The sequence below is a fragment of the Triticum urartu genome, chromosome 1A, assembly GCF_056163025.1.
Source record: "Triticum urartu cultivar PI428250 chromosome 1A, HENAU_Tu73, whole genome shotgun sequence".
Lineage (NCBI taxonomy): Eukaryota > Viridiplantae > Streptophyta > Magnoliopsida > Poales > Poaceae > Triticum > Triticum urartu.
The window spans coordinates 477876754-477896435 of record NC_141873.1 but is presented as its reverse complement, the minus strand read 5'-3'; the positions used below and the strand labels follow the sequence as shown (position 1 = coordinate 477896435).

Genomic DNA, 19682 nt, shown 5'->3' with positions numbered 1-19682 from the left:
AGCATCGTAACCTCAAACTTTAAGAAACGACAGCTTTGGTTTCTTGCCAAACCATAGTTCATACGGTGTCATCTCAACGGATTTAGATGGTGCCCTATTTAACGTGAATGCAGCTGTCTCTGATGCATAACCCCAAAACGATAGTGGTAAATCGATAAGAGACATCATAGATCGCACCATATCCAATAAAGTACGATTACAACATTCGGACACACCATTATGCTGCGGTGTTTCAGGTGGCATGAGTTGCGAAACTATTCCACATTGTTTCAAATGAAGACCAAACTCTTAACTCAAATATTCGCCTCCGCGATCAGATAGTAGAAACTTTATTTTCTTGTTACGATGATTTTCCACTTCACTTTGAAATTCTTTGAACTTTTCAAATGTTTCACACTTATGTTTCATTAAGTAGATATACCCATATCTGCGCAAATCATCTGTGAAGGTCAGAAAATAACGATACCCGCCGCGAGCCTCAACACTAATCGGAACGGAGTCTTAGTCATCTTGCCCATGAGGCATTGTTCGCAAGCATCAAGTGATTCCAAAAGTCCATCAGCATGGAGTTTCTTCATGCGCTTTACACCAATATGACCTAAATGGCAGTGCCACAAATAGGTTGCACTATCATTATTAACTTTGCATCTTTTGGCTTCAATATTATGAATATGTGTATCACTACGATCGAGATTCAATAAACCATTCACCTTGGGTGTATGACCATAGAAGGTTTTATTCATGTAAACATAATAACAATTATTCTTTGACTTAAATGAATATCTGTATTGCAATAAACATGATCCAATCATATTATGCTCAACGCAAACACCAAATAACATTTATTTTAGGTTCAACACTAATCCCGAAGGTAAAGGGAGTGTGCGATGGTGATCTTATCAACCTTGGAATCATTTCCAACACACATAGTCACCTCGTCCTGAACTAGTCTTTGTTTATTTTGCAACTCCCGTTTCGAGTTACTACTCTTAGCAACTAAACTAGTATCAAATACCGAGGGGTTTTCTATAAACACTAGCAAAGTACACATCAATAACATGTATATCAAATATACCTTTGTTCACTTTGCCATCCTTCTTATCTGCCAAGTATCTAGGGCAGTTCCACTTCTAGTGACCATTTCCTTTGCGGTAGAAGCACTCAGTTTCAGGCTTGGGTCTAGCTTTGGGCTTCTTCATGGGAATGACAACTTGCTTGCCATTCTTCTTGAAGTTCCCTTTCTTTCCCTTGCCCTTTTACTTGAAACTAGTGGTCTTGTCAACCATCAACACTTGATGCTTTTTCTTGATTTCTACCTTCGCCGATTTCAGCATCGCGAAGAGCTTTGGGAATTGTTTCCGTTATCCCTTGCATATTATAGTTAATCTCGAAGTTCTAGTAACTTGGTGATAGTGACTAGAGAACTTTGTCAATCACTATCTTATCGGGAGGATTAACTCCCACATGATTCAAGTGATTGTAGTACTCAGACATTCTGAGCACATGCTCACTCGTTGAGCTATTCTCCTCCATCTTGTAAGCAAAGTACTGTCAGAGGTCTCATACCTCTTGACACGGGCATGAGTATGAGATACCAATTTCAACTCTTGGAACATCTTATATGCTCCGTGGCGTTCAAAACATTTTTGAAGGCCCGGTTCTAAGCCATAAAGCATGGTGCACTAAACTATCAAGTAGTCATCATACCGAGGTTGTCAAACGTTCATAACGTCTGCATCTGCTCCTACAATAGGTCTGTCACCTAGCGGTGCATCAAGGACATAATTATTCTGTGCAGCAATGAGGATAATCCTCAAATCACGGACCTAGTCCGCATCATTGCTACTATCATATTTCAACATAGTTTTTCTCTAGGAACATATCAAAAATAAACGGGGAGCTACATTGCGAGCTATTGATCTACAACATAGTTATGGAAATACTATCAGGACTAAGTTCATGATAAATTAAAGTTCAATTAATCATATTACTTAAGAACTCCCACTTAGATAGACATCCCTCTAGTCATCTAAATGATCATGTGATCCAAATCAACTAAACCATGTCCGATCATCACGTGAGATGGAGTAGTTTTCAATGGTGAACATCACTATGTTGATCATATCTACTATATGATTCACGCTCGACCTTTCGGTCTCCAGTGTTCCGAGGCCATATCTGCATATGCTAGGCTCGTCAAGTTTAACCCGAGTATTCTGCGTGTGCAAAATTGGTTTGCACCTGTTGTATGTGAACATAGAGCTTATCACACCCGATCATCACATGGTGTCTCGGCACGACGAACTGTCACAACGGTGCATACTCAGGGAGAACACTTATACCTTGAAATTTAGTGAGAGATCATCTTATAATGCTACCGTCGAACTACGCAAAATAAGATGCATAACGGATAAACATCACATGCAATCAAAATATGTGACATGATATGGCCATGATCATCTTGCGCCTTTGATCTCCATCTCCAAAGTACCGTAAATGATCTCTATCGTCACCGGCATGATACCATGATCTCCATCATCTTGATCTCTATCAACGTGTCATCACATGGTCGTCTCGCCAACTATTGCTCTTTGCAACTATTGCTATCGCATAGCTTTAAAGTAAAGCAATTATTCGGCACTCGCATCTTATGCAATAAAGAGACAACCATAAGGCTTCTGCCAGTTGTCGATAACTTCAACAAAAACATGATCATCTCATACAACAACTTATATCTCATCATGTCTTGACCATATCACATCACAACAAGCCCTGCAAAAACAAGTTAGACGTCCTCTACTTTGTTGTTGCAAGTTTTACGTGGCTGCTACGGGCTGAGCAAGAACCGTTCTTACCTACGCATCAAAAACCACAACATGGTATAGTGATTGCTTTTTGATCTTCAGAAAGAACCCTGTTCATTGAATCCGATTCAACTAAAGTTGGAGAAACAAACACTCACTAGCCATCTGTGTGCGAAGCACGTCGGTAGAACCAGTCTCGCGTAAGCGTACGCGTAATGTCGGTCTGAGCCGCTTCATCCAACAATATCGCTGAATCAAGAATCAACTAGTGACGGCAAGAAATATGTATATACCCACGCCCACAACTCCTTTTGTGTTCTACTCGTGCATATAACATCTATGTATAAACCTGGCTCGGATGCCACTGTTGGGGAACGTAGTAATTTCAAAAAAATTCCTACGCACACGTAAGATCATGGTGATGCATATCAACGAGAGGAAAGAGTATCGTCCATGTACCCTTGTCGACCGTAAGCGGAAGCATTATGAGAACGCAGTTGATGTAGTCGGACGTCTTCACGATCCGACCGATCCAAGTACCGAACGTACGACACCTCCGAGTTCAGCACACGTTCAGCTCGATGACGTCCCACGAACTCCGATCCAACAGAGCTTCACATGAGAGTTCCGTCAGCACGACGGCGTGATGACGGTGATGATGTTGCTACCGATGCAGGGTTTCGCCTAAGCACCGCTACGATATGATTGAGGTGGATTATGGTGAAGGGGGGCACCGCACACGGCTTGGAACAATCAACTTGTGTGTCCTAGGGTGCCCCCTGCCCCCGTATATAAAGGAGCAAGGGGGAGGCCGGCCGGCCCTTGCAGGGCGCGCCAGGAGGAGGAGTCCTCCTCCTAGTAGGAGTAGGACTACCCTTTCCTACTCCTACTAGGAGGGGGAAAGGTAGGAGGAGAGGGAGAAGGAAAGGGGGCCGCCACCCCCCTTCCCTAGTCCAATTCGGACCAGAGGGGGAGAGGGCGCGCGGCCTGCCCTGGCCGGCCCTCTCTCTCTCCACTAAGGCCCATGTGGCCCATTACTTCTCCCGGGGGGTTCCGGTAACCCTCCGGCACTCCGGTTTTCTCCGAAATCACCTGAAACACTTCCGGTATCCGAATATAGTCATCCAATATATCAATCTTTATGTCTCGACCATTTCGAGACTCCTCGTCGTGTCCGTGATTACATACGGGACTCCGAACTACCTTCGGTACATGAAATCACATAAACTCATAATACCGATCGTCACCGAACGTTAAGCGTACGGACCCTACGGGTTCGAGAACTATGTATACATGACCGAGACACGTCTCCGGTCAATAACCAATAGCGGAACCTGGATTCTCATATTGGCTCCTACATATTCGACGAAGATCTTTATCGGTCAAACCGCATAACAACATACGTTGTTCCCTTTGCCATCGGTATGTTACTTGCCCGAGATTCGATCATCGGTATCTCAATACCTAGCTCAATCTCGTTACCGAGAAGTCTCTTTACTCGTTCCATAATGCATCATCCCGCAACTAACTCATTAGTTGCATTGCTTGCAAGGCTTATAGTGATGTGCATTACCGAGAGGGCCTAGAGATACCTCTCTGACAATCGGAGTGAAAAATCCTAATCTCAATCTATGCCAACTCAACAAGTACCATTGGAGACACCTGTAGAGCACCTTTATAATCACCCAGTTACGTTGTGACATTTGGTAGCACACAAAGTGTTCCTTCGGTAATCAGGAGTTGCATAATCTCATAGTCATAGGAACATGTATAAGTCATGAAGAAAGCAATAGCAGTAAACTAAAACGATCAAGTGCTAAGCTAACAGAATGGGTCAAGTCAATCACATCATTCTCTAATGATGTGATCTCGCTTATCAAATGACAACTCTTTGTCCATGGCTAGGAAACTTAACCATCTTTGATTTACGAGCTAGTCAAGTAGAGGCATACTAGTGACACTCTGTTTGTCTATGTATTCACACATGTACTAAGTTTCCAGTTAATACAATTCTAGCATGAATAATAAACATTTATCATGATATAAGGAAATATAAATAACAACTTTATTATTGCCTCTAGGGCATATTTCCTTCAATACGTTGGATCTGCTCTGCACTCTCTTTATTTGCCTTGAAGAGGATGAGGGAATCATCAGCAAACAGCAGATGGGATATGCTAGGGGCATTCGGGCACACCTTAATCCCCTGGATCAAGTTGTTTTGCTCAGCTTTTGTTAGTAAACACGAGAAAGCTTCCGCACACAGCAAAGAGAGATAAGGGGACAGTGGGTCCCCCTGTCTCAGCCCCCTCTCAGGTAACACTTCCTCGGTGAGATCGCCATTAATCTTGATGCGATACTTTACTGTCCTCACACACTTCATAATCAGCCCCACAAACCTCCGATGGAAACCCATTTTAACCATCATAGCTTCCAAGAAATGCCATTCAACCCGGTTATATGCCTTGCTCATATCCAATTTCACCGCAGCATAAGCCTCCTTCCCACTTCGTTTGTTGTGCATATAGTGGATAACCTCGTAAGCGAGCAGCACATTGTCAGTCAGGAGCCTACCCGGCACAAAGGCACTCTGAGTCGAAGAGATGATCTCGGGCAAGATCACTTTCAACCTTTGAGAGGACCTTAGATACGATCTTATATACCACATTACAAAGGCTTATTGGTCTCAGATTCTTGATACAGTCCGGGTTCTTCACCTTGGGGATCAGCGTGATGGACGTGTTATTCTAGTCAGTTGGCATAGGCCCCCCATTCAAAAAGGCTAGCACTTCCTGTGTTATTTTGTCACCCACATCCACCCAGTAGTGCTTGTAAAAAATTGCTGGCATACCATCCTCCCCTGGCGCCTTTAAGTCACCAATATCCCTCAGGGCCGCCTTGACCTCATCAGCACTAAACTCTGCCATTAGGCCAGAGTTCATCTCCCTTATTACCCTGCTCTCCACAGAATTCAGAACCTCATCATGATTTGTTTTGCCCTCTGACCTGAATAGCTGCGCAAAATATTTAGTGATAACCTCCTTCTTTTCCTCCTCTTTCACCGCCCAGCTCCCATCTTCACGCCTCAGCTTCCCTATCCTATTAGTTCTACTTCGCTCTTTAACACTCGCATGAAAATATGAGGTGTTTCTGCCCCCCTTCCTCAACCAGGTCATGTGTGCACGCTGCTTATAGTAGGTGTTCAGTTGCTCCTCCAGCCTCTCCACTCTATAACGTGCCACTTCCTCCCCTGCCACCTTCTCCTTACTCACCGGCATACGCCTCCATCTCTCCACTTCTTTCCTTGCTTTCTTTAGCTTTTTCTCCAAGCCACCCAAAACGTTTCCACTCCAATTTTGAAGCTTCCCACCACCTGCTTCAACCCCTCCCTAACACATCAACCATCTTCTGCCATTGTGTGACACCATGCCTCCTTCACTAGTTGATCACACTGCTCCTCCAGCCAACACGCCTCAAACTTAAACTTGTGACTGCCACCTCCTCTCCCTCTCTCTCTCTCTCTTGTTGCTCCCCCCCCCCCTCAGTTTTCTCTGTTGTGATGACAATGGGCCTGTGGTCCGAGTGTCTAGGATCACCATTCACTACCTTGAACCCCTCAAACTGCTTCCTCCACCCCTCATTTGCGACCGCCCGATCCAATCTTTGATGGATGTAGTTCTCACATCGGTGGTTGTTATTCCGCCAGGTAAATTTGTCCCCCTCAAACCCCAGGTCCTCTAAACCACATACATCCAAGGCCTCCCTGAATTTGCCCACGCATGCCTGGGTTTTTTCCATTCCCGCCCTCTTCTTTCTTTGGCAACAACGTAATCATGCCAAAGTTAAGATGGGACAGTTCTAAATGACCGTTAACAAAATCTTGAAACATAGGCATAAGATCATCCTTAATAATATGCCAACAGTTTCTATAGAATTCCGCGGGAAACCCATCTGGTCCCGGTGCTTTATTTGGTTTCATTTGTGAAATTGCATCTAGAACCTCTTTCTTAGTAAACGGAGTAGATAGAATATCATTTTCCTCTGCCCGAAGCTGAGGGATATATCCAATAAGAGATTCATTAAGGGACACCGTGCTTGCTTCCGGAGGCCCGAAAAGTTGTTTATAATAATTAGAGATATAAGCTTTCAGAGTCTCATGACCCACAATTGTTTCTTCGTCCTGTTCAAGTTGTATTGTTTTCTTCTTCCTATGTTTCCCATTCGCACTCATGTGAAAGAATTGTGTATTGTCATCTTCTTGGAGAACCTTAAGCACCTTAGCACGCAATGCCCATTTGAGCTCATCTTCTCTAAGAAGAGCTCGTAAGCGTTGCTCGGCTTCGGATTTCGAGCTCTGCTCAGCTACATTAAGAAGGTTTAATTCTGCTTTTAAATCTAGACCATCTATTAATTGGGTGAGTCACTCTTTTTCTTGTCTGTAAATCCCACTCTTGTTTCTGGCCCAACCTTGTAAAAATTGTCTCAGATGTCTAATTTTGTTTTGCCATCTCTCAATACTTGATCGTCCACTAATAAGTTTTGCCCATTCGCGTGCAATAATCTCCATGAAGTTTTCTTTCTCGAACCAGCCTAGTTCGAAAGAGAAAGCGTTCTTATTCACAATATGTGTTGCGTCTCCCGAGTCTACTAGTAAAGGTGTGTGGTCTGAGATCGCCCTCTGCATCGCATGAACCGACACTAATGGGTATTTCTGTTCCCATTCCACACTAGCGAGCACCATCTCCAACTTCTCATATGTTGGAGCTCATGTATATTGTCTACCTGTGAGCTCAATTTCTCTTAAACTAAGACTTTTAATAATCATGTTAAACATCATAGACCAACGTCCATCAAAGTTGTCATTGTTCTTTTCATCTCTCCTTCGAATTATGTTAAAATCCCCTCCAACTAGGATTGAGAGAGTCTCGTCCCCACAAATCCGCACCAAGTTTGCTAAAAAATCTGGTTTAATTTCGGGTTGTGCTGCCCCATATACAGCTACCAGAGACCATCGGAAACCATCCAATTTCGATTTCACCCGAAACTTTACCGCAAAGTCCCTCCAAACCAATACTTTGAAAATACTACGTACTCCTTCTGTAAACTAATATAAAAGTATTTAGAGAGTACTTTGCAACCAAACCCACCCACAAGATCTACTTGGAGATGCTCTCGCAGTACAATTCAATGCTGGCTAGTCGAACAGCCGGTGGCGTCGTGGTTGACAGCCGTCAGACGGTTGCCCATTTTTATCTCCGCATAGAGATTCTTCCATACAAACAGCCGTCAGACGGATCGCCTTCATCTCGCTGCCTTCTCCTTCTCTTCTCCCCACCCAAAACCCTACCAACTCCTACTCTCCATCCACGCCATGGCGCCGCCGGGCTCGCCCGCTCCCTTCACCGGTGAGCCCCTAGCCCCTCCTTCACGTCTTATCCCTGACCCCGACCCCAACGCTAACCCCCAGCCGGAAACGCTAACGCTGCTTCTCGTGCCGCAGTCGGCGGGCCGATGCTGAACATGATATTCCAAGCGGCGTCCGACGGAGATCTCCCCCTCTTCAAGAGTAGGTGGCTGTGGCTCCCGATCTCCTCGTCCCAGATCTTGGTTGGGAGATTTGAGTGCTGATTTTTCGCGTCCAATCCGCTGCAGGGCTGGTGACGATGCTGGACATGGCCAGGGGCCGCCTCAAGGAGACGGTGGAGGCGCTGAGGGTGGAGGACGCCGGGTTGCTACAGGGTCTTGGCGCGCTGCACGTCGCCGCTAACCGAGGGAGGATGGAGGTTTGCAGGTACCTGGTCGAGGAACTGCAGGTTGATGTGAACGCCGTCGACAAGGGAGGTCAGGGTCCCTCCAAAACCCTACATCCATTTAGGATTTTGTGATTATTTGATTTTTGTTTGCTCCGCGTTTATATGGAAGTATGGGCTTGCCATTTTCACCAAGTGCTGCCATTTGCAGTGGGGTCACGCGGAAATGGAACCTCTGTTTCCATTTTCATGTCCTCCAAATAATTATTATTGTTTATATGAGTTGCTTGATCTGTAGCTCGAAATTATGATTTCGCTGTGCTTGATGTTTTGGGCTTGCTAAATTATGATTATGCTCACTCATAATTGATCATATAACATCTCTGCTGCTCTGCATATTTGCCACTCTGGGTTTATCTGTTTAATGTTAAGATATGTCTGTGCCGTGCCTGGATTTTTCAAGAAGTGGTCATATAGCTTCTTATGGAAATAGACCATGCTCAGTTAATGATATCTCAGGCCATATCCTACATAAGCATGGCTGATGTAAGTAGGCCCCGTCGAGGGTAAATTATTATTTCTTCGGGATTGTTTTATTTACTTTTTGGACATATGCATATGCTGCAGGTGTATATATGCAATCATCTGTTGTGGAGACGTCTAAATTATAAAGTTAAATTATTTCCCATTTGGGCCATATTGTATTTTAAAATCTTTCATTCTACTTCATACTTTTCTGTGGGGGGTTAAAAGTTATGCGTTTATTTCTTTGCTAAACCCTGAAAGGTTTTGCATCAATAAGCTACATTACAGTGTGCTTGACAGGTAGAACACCTCTGTTTTTTGCGATATCATGTAAGGGTGTGGGTATTGCCAAATATCTTCTTGATCATGGTGCCGATCCAAACAAAAGCTGCCACAATGGGCTTTCCCCTTTACATGAAGCCACTACATCAGGTCTATCTCTAGAAACGCATGCCTCTGTTTTCCATTTGTATGCTGCAAGTTTTCTTAAGTTGTCCTTTGAATATTGAAGTTGTATTATAGTGTGGTTTAGTATTGTTTTCTTACTAGGATCTGTTTTCCTTTGTTTTTTTTAAACAAGGCAAAAGACTTGCCATTTTCATTGATTAAGAAGTGGTTTCAGTACACACATCGCCAAGCGGCGGCGGAGAACAAAACAATTACTCTCGCGGCATTACATTACGCAAATGCTTAGTGCCCGCCATGGCCCAAATAGAAACTAACTCTTTTATGCGTCGCATGACAGTCGCCACTGGCACCGCTTTGCTCCTGAAGATGCGAGCATTCCTTTCATTCCAGATCTCCCATCCCACGAGGAGTAACAAAGAAGACAAGGCCTTTGTCGGGTGCGCGTTGCTAGAAAGGACCGCATCCCACCTAGATTTCACCAAATTGAACAGGAGCCAAGGGGCCGTGGGGATAGCAAGCCCAGGCCATGAGAAGATCGCATTCCAAATCCGGATAGAAAAATGGCACTTGAAGAGCAGGTGTGCTGCATTTTCTTGCACCTGACTGCAAAGGGGGCATTTGTCGCAATTTGGCCATCCTCTCCTCTGAAGCCTATCAGCCGTCCAAACTCTGTTTTGGATAACAAGCCAGGCGAAAATTTTGCACTTGGGGGAGCCCCCGCCTTCTAGGCCGTAGCAGCCAAACTTGAGCGTGGGAGGTCGTGAAACTGCACCAAGTAAGCAGACTTTGTGGAGTACTGCCCGTCATTGGTTGGCTTCCAAACTATAGAGTCCTTGGCACCCCGGCTGGATGGTCAGTTGGTCACGATCGCTGACTTCTCCCAAAGGGCCAAGAATTGTTGAAGATTCCTTTCTTTCATATATGGTAATAAATTATTTAGTCACAGAATGTTTTGGCTTTAATGAATGCCTTACTGATCAAACAAGTCGTTACTTATGGCACATGGTCAAGCAGAGTGAGGTGCATAAGACTTTTGAAAAGAAAGATGTCCCAAGAAATACCTATATGATCTGCTGTAATAAATACATGGATTCATTTTCTTTCTAAGTCTTTGTAGCTTGTTATTGCTATTAACGGAAATCAGGGGAAACACTTCTTTCGAAACAAAATCTTTCAGATTGAGAACGTGACAGAAATACATATCCTCTTATCCAGCAAGTTTGTGCATTATTCAGGAGATTGTGAAACTGTTAGACTATTGCTTGCTAAAGGAGCCTATGTTGACCCGGTAGCCTTTTGTGGGACACCACTTCATTGCGCTGCTACTCAAGGGCATGATGGCATTTTGAAGATTTTGTTGGACCACAATGCAGATGTAAGTTTGTAAATGCATATGTTTCAGCCTTAAGTTGCCCATTGGATAGGTGAATTTACATGGCAATTTCTTGTGTTCTGCTAAAGAAAACTCATTAGTCGTATTTCTCATGCTCTATTAGCTTGTAGTCTGGTTGCTTGATTCTACTTTGTCGTTTTTGCATTTTAAATCATGAATGCTTGGCGCTCAATTCTGAACACTGTCAGATAGCTTGTTCAGCACAGTTAGCTCATTAAGATAAGGCAAATTACAAGCAAAGGCTGAAGGGGCCAAACCAAGCAAAGAGATAATACAGCAGAAAAAACCTAAGGCCTAGCTAACAAAAACCTGCAGAAGAAGCAATATCAGGAGACCGTGTGTGCAGCAGCAGGAGTTGCAGCGCCTTGGCCCCTGCCTCCTTCCAGACACTAGCTCGTGGAGAATGGAGTCCTCTGGTTCTTGCCAATTCGAGTCTCATTCTCAGGCGTGCAGCCACTGCGAAGCCCCCAAATCTTCCACATTAAGATCGTGCCACCGTAACTCTTGAAATCTTTCTTTTTCTTTCCCTTATTCAAATCGCGCCATAGTAACATGTGTCGATGTACTTCATGCACTTGTATTTAAATTCATAGTAATATGTTATCAAGTCTAGGATCTATTTTCTTGCTGTAGTAATAGTTATTTTGTCGATGCATGTCACGACCTGCTTACATTTTTAATGGAATACAAGATATATACCGCTGCACATCTCGTCACTTCCGGTCCCTTGAATGTTGACGTTGATAATTAGAGATAACTTATTGATGCAATTGTATTTTTGTATATTTTCCACAATAGTCTTCTCTATCTTGTGCTGATGCTCACTTTTAAGTGCCATCTAAAATTTCAAGGTCTGACCAAATTCTAGTAAGCTATGAAATATGTTGGATCAATAAGTTCAGTATGCTTGTGTATTTTGTAATGCCCTGAAAGCTATTTGACTTTAGTGATATCTGTGTGTCCATTTTTATCTTTATCCCTTGATTATCATTTTTACCATAGGAGCTGATATCTTAATTGCCTCTCAACAGCGCAATAAAGAGGTAAATGGCAAGACACCTCTCATTGCAGCTATAGATGCTGACTCAAGGAACTGCATGCTTCTCCTGATTAGGGTATTGGACCTTCACTTTAGACTTTCCAAGTCTTTTAATTTTGACGATTCCCTTTGCTATGTAGTGACATTTTTTTCTCAGTGAAGTTGAGAACACTTGACTTCCTGTGCTGGCCTTTGTTTGAAATGCTACCCAGTTCATCTTGAGGACTGACTTATCCCTATATTTTCTTGATACGGACACTGAACATCTTTTTTTGTGATATAGGCTGGTGCTGATGCCAAGGGAGCTTTAACCTATGCTGTGGAGAATCTCCATTCTCAAAAACTCGTTTCAACTGACTTCGTCAATTGCATTAAGAAGGACGCTGCTGCCGACCGTGTTCTTCCAGATGATGTAAGATTTACCTCTTTGACACTATGCTTGTTGAGTTCGGTCTTTTTGGCGAATCATTCATGTAGAGTTCTAATCAGCATTGCAAACTTGGTGGCTAGGCACTGGATTTTAAAACTCTACATGCATGCACTTTAACCCTATCAAGTTGCAACCCCTGCACACATATTAGGAATTCTAGGGGGGACAAAAGACGCTATTCTTTCAGACCTTTAGTTGCCCGCAATCCTCCAAGATCTAGGTATGTACTGGGTACTGCGTAAGGCTCCAGTACTTTCATGGCATATTCGAATAATTTCTGCCAAAATAGGAAACCAAAATTCCCAAAGTGGCTTTGATACTGGAATGGCACAGTTGGAATTAAAGCCCGGGCCTGTTGGATTAACCATAGCACACAGCACAACTTCCTCCCACGCGAACAGAAGCATCAAGGCATGCCTTGCATTGCCAAAAAGAGGAAGATAATGCAATGTTCTTTTTGTAGAAAAGGGAAGTGTTCATTACCCTCGGGCTTTGCATCAATGATGCATGCAGCCTAAATCTTACTACTCCAAAAACAACGCAGAAAAATAAGAAACATAGTGACAGGCAATTAAAAAGTTTAAGTACTAAGTAGAGCTTTTCCTATTGCAGTCTTTCTAGAGACAAGGGCTCAGGACTGGATGAATATTAATCACGTGATTATCGCTCACGTTAATATTTTGTTCATGCTACCAGATAACTGACATAAGACAGAAGTTACCATGCTTTATGGTTGTAATGGGATTTTGCCAAACATGGGTGTAAGGGCCACTACCTAATCATCACAGTTGTGAAACTTGGTGTAAAAATTGTGCCATTTGAAATTTATTTGCACGGTTGCCTTCACAAATATTTCATCAGGGACATTCTGGCTTAACTACAAGGCAAGTTCGGTTAGTTGAAATAAATGAATATTAAATAATACCACTGCAATTGGCAATCCCCGATTCTGCTCAAGTAGTTACAAGGAATTCTAACAATATTATGTAACAGCAGATGATACATGGTATCATACAATGTGCTTGGGAAGTTTAAATGGAGGAAATCAGTACCTCCTTGCCAGTTATTAACAATGAAAATGTGACTTTCACATTGGCGGGTAATGTCGGTGGAGACTGGCAATGTTGTATGTATGTAGATTAATGTAGCATGCATGTTCATATTTGTAGTTACCAAAGCATGATATCACAAATTTGTGTGAATTTAGTTGACAATTTAGGCGATAAATTCTTTGGTACAGCATAGCGGAGATGCTTGGAGGTACTCACAAATATGCAGTCAATAGATATGTGAGCAAAAGGATTTTTATGTAATGAGATCCGATTTTCCTAATATTTACATCATAATTCAAAGTATTTTAGAACTTATACAGTTTTGCGCATCTGAAGTCTTTCATTAACTTCGATATCGTGATGATCCAGGACGAGCCTGTGTCTAAAAGCAAAACTAGAGCGGCAGGGTTTAAGAAACTTGCGAACAACTCTTTCAAGAAGAAGGATTATTTTTCTGCAGCAGGATCCTACAGTGTGGTAATATTCAAGCATCATATACTTCTTACATTGTCCCTTTCTAACATTTCATTTAGTCCATATGTTGGATTGTATATTGCCTTTTTTCTTGTCGAACTTTCAACCTGAAGCAGGCAAGGCTTCTTTCTAGAATACATATAAGCATGTGTATCATTGCATTAGAGAAAAAGCGGCAAGCATCAGAGAAGAAGCGGCAAAGAAACCGGGTACAATGCCTTTCGGCCATTACAACACTAATCACCAAGATTAGCAGCCACACATCCCACGCCAACTACGGAACATGCATCACCTAGATCAAGCCCAAGCCAATGGCAATGAGGCAAATCACAGAGCTACCAAGCCGCGTCACAACCAACGCCAAAGACCTCTACAACACGACCAAGACCCGAGGACGACACAAGCCAACATACCCCCACCCATTTGCGCTAAGAAGTCGGTAGGTGGATGGCAGGGCCGGGCAGACATGGAGAAGGCGTCGTCGAGAGAGCGCCGACAATGATGTACATTGCGCCTCGGTGGCTCACGCCAAAGCAATTGCCGACACCGACTCGAGCTGCACCAACTTGACTCCTCGAGCAACAAGCCGATGCCTCCAAGGAGGGAAACAAACTCCATGACGCAGCCATCGCTTGGTCCGGAGGTCAGACCTAGGGTTTCCCCCAAGAACAAGGGAAAGATTGAGATCGGGGCCAAGACAACGCCTCCATGGAGGGGACGGCGCCCGCGGGCGTTGCGGTTGTCAACCTTGGACATCATGAAGCAGGGATTTCTCCCAACCCCAGACCGCGAATACCCAAGTCCACCTGAGATTCTTGAAACGAGCTGACTACTGCAGTGGGAGGAGAGCACATCTTGTAGCACCACATACACCGCATGAACCAGATCAAGAACAGGGCACATCCCTTCCCGGATCAGACCCTCCACCATAGCACCACCTCCACCGTGCGCCCACAGGACGCCACCACCTCCACCGCGATCTCTGGCCTTCCCCAACCACGCAAGTGGAGCGAACTACCTTCGTCCGGGCCGCCGGCGGAGTCCGAGCCACCACCACCCGAAGCCAACGGATCTGGGCAGGGAGAACCCCAAATCCGCCGCCACCGGTGTCCACCGCCTCCCCCCACGCTGCCCTCGCACCCTTGATGGCGCAACCCCGTCGAGATCCCCTCGGGTCGCCGCCCCAGCATCCAGACGCCACACACGCGCCGTCCAACCTTCTGCGTGCAAGGGCGCGCCGCTCCTGCGGAGCAGCGGTAGACTCGGCCCTGAGGACAAGATCTGGCCACCAGCGCGCATCCCCCACCCAGCACGCAACTGCTCCCGAGCCGAGACCGGCGCCTGAGCACCACGCGCACACGCCGCACTGGATCTGGCCACGGCAACACGTCGACGCGCCCTTGACCTGTTGCGCCCACCAGCACACACACAACGCCACAACCGGCCGCGCACGCCACACTGACCAACGACACGGGCTCGGGGAGATCAGCAGGCAAGGCTTCTAATTTCATAGATTGTGACCGGGTTTTACATTTTCTTTAATGCGAATACATTGATCTAAAATATTCTTTTGGTCAAAACTTATTCAAATACCAAAAATTTCACATCGAGTTGGGGGGCTTCTATCAAAGATTTTGAGTCACGGGGGAGCAAAGGTTCCTACCCACGGTGCCACAGGTCTGCAGCCTATTATTGCGGGATCTGGTTTTGTTACAAATCAGGGGAGAATTAAGACATCGTTGAGCTTCCAGCTTGTCATAAGCATGAAGAGGGTAGATTAGTAGTGTGTTAATCTGATGATGGTGCATTTGTTTGAGAATAAATTAAGTACTCCCTCCGTCATAAAGTTAAGACACTTATTTTTGGAGGGAGAGAGTATAACTGTAATATTTTAGGAGTTACTGGCTTCTGGATCTGGTTAAGGCATAGTGGATAATGAATGAAGTGATAAAAAGCATAATGATAGCCACTTGTAGGAAGACATAGTGGAAACATAATTTACGCACTGCCACTTTAATTCACGCGTGGTACATCCTCAACATTGTGCTATATTTGTTAACTGTAAGTCAGATTAATTGGCTTTGTTTTCCAGCCTTAATCATTCAGGATTAATCTACTATGTCGAGTCTCTTCTCAGTCATGTGGTAGATTTCCTATCTCATTGTCAGTGCCCACAAATTCCAATATTTGCCTCGTTGATTGTAGGCAATGATGCTTGATCCAGATGATGCGACCATGTACTCAAACAGGAGCCTTTGCTCCCTCCGCATGGGTGACGGGGACAAGGCTTTGGTAGATGCTAACGAATGCAGAAAAATGCGGCCTGATTGGCCAACAGCCTGTTACCGGCAGGGCGCGGCTCTGATGTCACTGAAGGTTACATAGAAGATAACATCTAAAAAAAGATACCGTCGGATGTTTTTTCCTCTATATGAATTTGTGTGTGAATTGTTTTTGGCCATTAACTTGTGTTTTATCATCAGGATTACAAGGGTGCTTGTGAACGTTTCCTGGATGGACTCAAGTTGGACCCAGCTAACACTGAGATTGAGGATGCATTACGGTATCCCATCTGCCTCTTTTTTGTTGTTTGTGGCAAACCCATCATTGGTTGCATTATGCACTATGAGGAACCAGACATACTTATTAGTATTTATTAAGTTCTTGTTGTGCGTTTGCTCCTAAGTGTTACTACAAGTGACTGAAGCAGGTCTCTGATGGTCCTCTTTTGAATATGCAGGAAAGCTTATGATGCCATGCAAGATGTCTCTCAGCACCAAGGCTGAGTAAATGTTTGCAGGGGGAAGGAGTTCTTTTTATTTTTGAAAAAAAAGTGGGAAGAAGTTCAGGATCTGCTCTCTAGTTGAGCTGTAGTTGAGTGTTTCACCTTTGCTTATAGGCTTTGAATTCCTGAACTCGTCTGATGGGAAACCAAGTAAACTACTGGCATAAACATCTGGGCGATATTATTTGGTTTCCTATCTTTTTGTGTCATTCATTCGGGCTGTCACAAGATAGATTATTATCTGTCTTGGAGCATCTACAACCACACTTGGCAAATCGTCCCCTCATATGCCCTTCAAATCCATATAATCTCATGCAACGTAGATCAAACAATGTACTTTATAATTCTTACAGAGCATAGTGTGGTCATACATGAAATAGAGTTAATAGCATAAAACTACTACTTTACGGATTAGAGTTTTAAAAAACTATCGAATTTATTTTTTCGCTGATAACTACCAAATCAGGGGTTGGCTGTTTCAAAAAAACCCAAATCCTCTTGGTTAAAAAATTAAACATGTTTATGACAAGTCGGGCTCGCCACTAAACGCACCGTCTGTTTGACCGTTACCTGACATTTGGGACCCACATGTCACTGTCTCATATAAAAAACTGTGATCAGGTCATTGTAAATACAAAAGCAATCGGTCCCTCTCGTCCTCATGCTCCAGAACGACGGGAGATGCGTTGGCCAGCAGCCCCGCCGGATGAGCTCGCCGGCCAGCAACCCCGCCGTGAGGAGCTCGCCGGCCAGCAGCCCCGTCGTCGTCGTGGGCCTCCCTTCGGCCGCCCATCGTCGTCCACTGCACGCGGGGTGGACCTCCCGTTCGGGCCCAACAGATCCATGGTGCAGCGTGTGTGCCGGCGGCCTCTTCCTCCGGCCGGCGAGTTGTGCCCGCAGCCGCGGTGTGCTCCCCATTGTGCGGCTTCTCCCTCTTCTCTCCTCGCGCCAACTCGAGGTGGGTGCGGGCTGCTGGCTCTGTCGCGCTGGTGGCGGAGGTCAGGCGTTGCGGGAGCGGGCGGGGACTGCTGGTGCTGTCTACGGCGCAGGTGGCGGCGTGGCGGCGCGACGACGACCGCGGGCGGAGCCCCATGGCGCGCGGCGACGACCACGGGCGAAGCCCCATGGCGTGCGGTGACCGCGGGCGGAACCCCATGGCGGCAGCGCGCGGTGGCGACCACCCATGGCGGCGTGCAGCGGCGACCACGGGCGGAGCCCCATGGAGGCGCAACGGCGACCACGGGCAGAGCCCTTTGGAGGCGCAGTGGCAACAGTCCAAGGACCCGATTGCTTTTTGAAATTGATTTCAGGGACCCGATTAATTTTTTAAATATTTGTAGGGCTAATCCGTAAAAAATCTGTGGATGAGGTGCTGACATGTGGCCCCCACAAGTCAGTTAACAGTCAAACAAACGGTCAACCAAACAGTGCGTTTAGTGGCGGGCCTGACTTGTCATAAACATGTTTAATTTTTTAACAAAGAGGATTTGGGGTTTTTTTGAAATAGCCGACCCCTGATTTGATAGTTATCAGCGAAAAAAATAAATTCGGTAGTTTTTAGGAACCCTAACCCGTATAGTAGTTTTATGCTATTTACTCTAGGAAATAACATAGGGTAGTTCATTATACATACCACTTGACTGCCAAAATTAGGCATGCTCTATGAGCTATGAAGAAAGTTTATCCATTGCCGCCCTTGCACTTCTTGAAGATGATATAGATACTGAGGCGGATCCGTTTTGTGCCTGGAGGTGTCGAATGCGACACCATTCTTCTCTTCCTCGTCTTTAGGGGGCAGGGCCAGCAAGGGCATGGACAATACGGGCTTGCTCCACCGTGAGCGGACGTGCCTGAAGAAATATGCTCTAGAGGCAATAATAAAGTTGTTATTTATATTTCCTTATATCATGATAAATGTTTATTATTCATGCTAGAATTGTATTAACTGGAAATTTAGTATATGTGTGAATACATATACAAACAGAGTGTCACTAGTATGCCTCTACTTGACTAGCTCGTTGATCAAAGATGGTTAAGTTTCCTAGCCATGGACAAAGAGTTGTCATTTGATAAATGAGATCACATCATTAGAGAATGATGTGATTGACTTGACCCATCCGTTAGCATAGCACGATGATCGTTTAGTTTATTGCTATTGCTTTCTCCTTAACTTATACATGTTCCTGTGACTATGAGATTATGCAACTCCCAAATAGCGGAGGAACACTTAGTGTGCTATCAAACGTCACAACGTAACTGGGTGACTATAAAGATGCTCTACAGGTGTGTCCGATGGTGTTTGTTGAGTTGGCATAGATCAAGATTAGGACTTGTCACTCCGTGTATCGGAGAGGTATCTCTGGGCCCTCTCGGTAATGCACATCACTATAAGCCTTGCAAGCAATGTAACTAATGAGTTAGTTACGGGATGTAGCATTATGTAACGAGTAAAGAGACTTTCCGGTAACGAGATTGAACTAGGCATGATGATACCGACGATCGAATCTTGGGCAAGTAACATACCGATGAGAAAGGGAACAACGTATGTTGTTATGCGGTTTGACCGCTAAAGATCTTCGTAGAAAAAATGTAGGAACCAATATGAACATCCAGGTTCCGCTATTGGTTATTGACCGGAGATGAGTCTCGGTCATGTCTACATAGTTCTCGAACCCGTAGGGTCCGCACGCTTAACGTTCGGTGACGATCTGTATTATGATTTATGAGTTTATGTGTTTTGATGTACCGAAGGTAGTTCAGAGTCCAGGATATGATCACGGACATGACGAGGAGTCTCGAAATGGTCGAGACATAAAGATCGATATATTGGATGACTATGTTTGGACATCGGAATGGTTCCGGATAAGTTCGGGCATATACCGGAGTACCGGGAGGTTACCGAAACCCCCCGGGAAGTATATGGGCCTTATCGGGCCATAGTGGGAGAGAGAAGGGAGCCTAGGAGGGGCCCTCCCCCCAAGCCCAATCCAAATTGGGTGCCCCCCTTCCTTCCCCCCCCTCT

The 19682-nt window shown here is 44.9% G+C and overlaps 2 protein-coding genes across 2 annotated transcripts; one reads left to right on the top strand and one right to left on the bottom strand.

Annotated features, from left to right (window-relative positions):
* Positions 1-5551: 5551 nt before the first annotated feature.
* Positions 5552-6602, bottom strand: LOC147991781 (uncharacterized). Its single transcript, XM_087538808.1, has 2 exons — positions 6411-6602; positions 5552-6193 (listed from the first exon to the last, which is right to left on the bottom strand). The coding sequence occupies exons 1-2, from the start codon at positions 6600-6602 to the stop codon at positions 5552-5554; spliced, it is 834 nt and encodes a 277-aa protein (XP_087394934.1).
* Positions 6603-8101: 1499 nt separating this feature from the next.
* Positions 8102-16873, top strand: LOC125532927 (hsp70-Hsp90 organizing protein 3-like). Its single transcript, XM_087539221.1, has 11 exons — positions 8102-8209; positions 8305-8370; positions 8457-8645; positions 9380-9511; positions 10723-10862; positions 11912-11995; positions 12203-12331; positions 13771-13878; positions 16081-16251; positions 16359-16438; positions 16616-16873. Exons 1-11 carry the CDS (start codon positions 8176-8178, stop codon positions 16659-16661), a joined length of 1179 nt encoding a protein of 392 aa, XP_087395347.1. The 5' UTR covers positions 8102-8175; the 3' UTR covers positions 16662-16873.
* Positions 16874-19682: the final 2809 nt, after the last annotated feature.

Bases quoted from the DNA above. Each gene is read 5' to 3' on its own strand.
- LOC147991781 (XM_087538808.1), bottom strand. From the start codon at position 6,602: ATGGAAAAAACCCAGGCATGCGTGGGCAAATTCAGGGAGGCCTTGGAT. The intron at 6,194-6,410 runs GTAGTGAATGGT...TTGATGTGTTAG, and splicing joins AGCAGTTTGAGGGGTTCAAG to GGAGGGGTTGAAGCAGGTGG.
- LOC125532927 (XM_087539221.1), top strand. From the start codon at position 8,176: ATGGCGCCGCCGGGCTCGCCCGCTCCCTTCACCG. The intron at 8,646-9,379 runs GTCAGGGTCCCT...TGTGCTTGACAG, and splicing joins GAACGCCGTCGACAAGGGAG to GTAGAACACCTCTGTTTTTT. The intron at 16,252-16,358 runs GTTACATAGAAG...TTTTATCATCAG, and splicing joins CGGCTCTGATGTCACTGAAG to GATTACAAGGGTGCTTGTGA.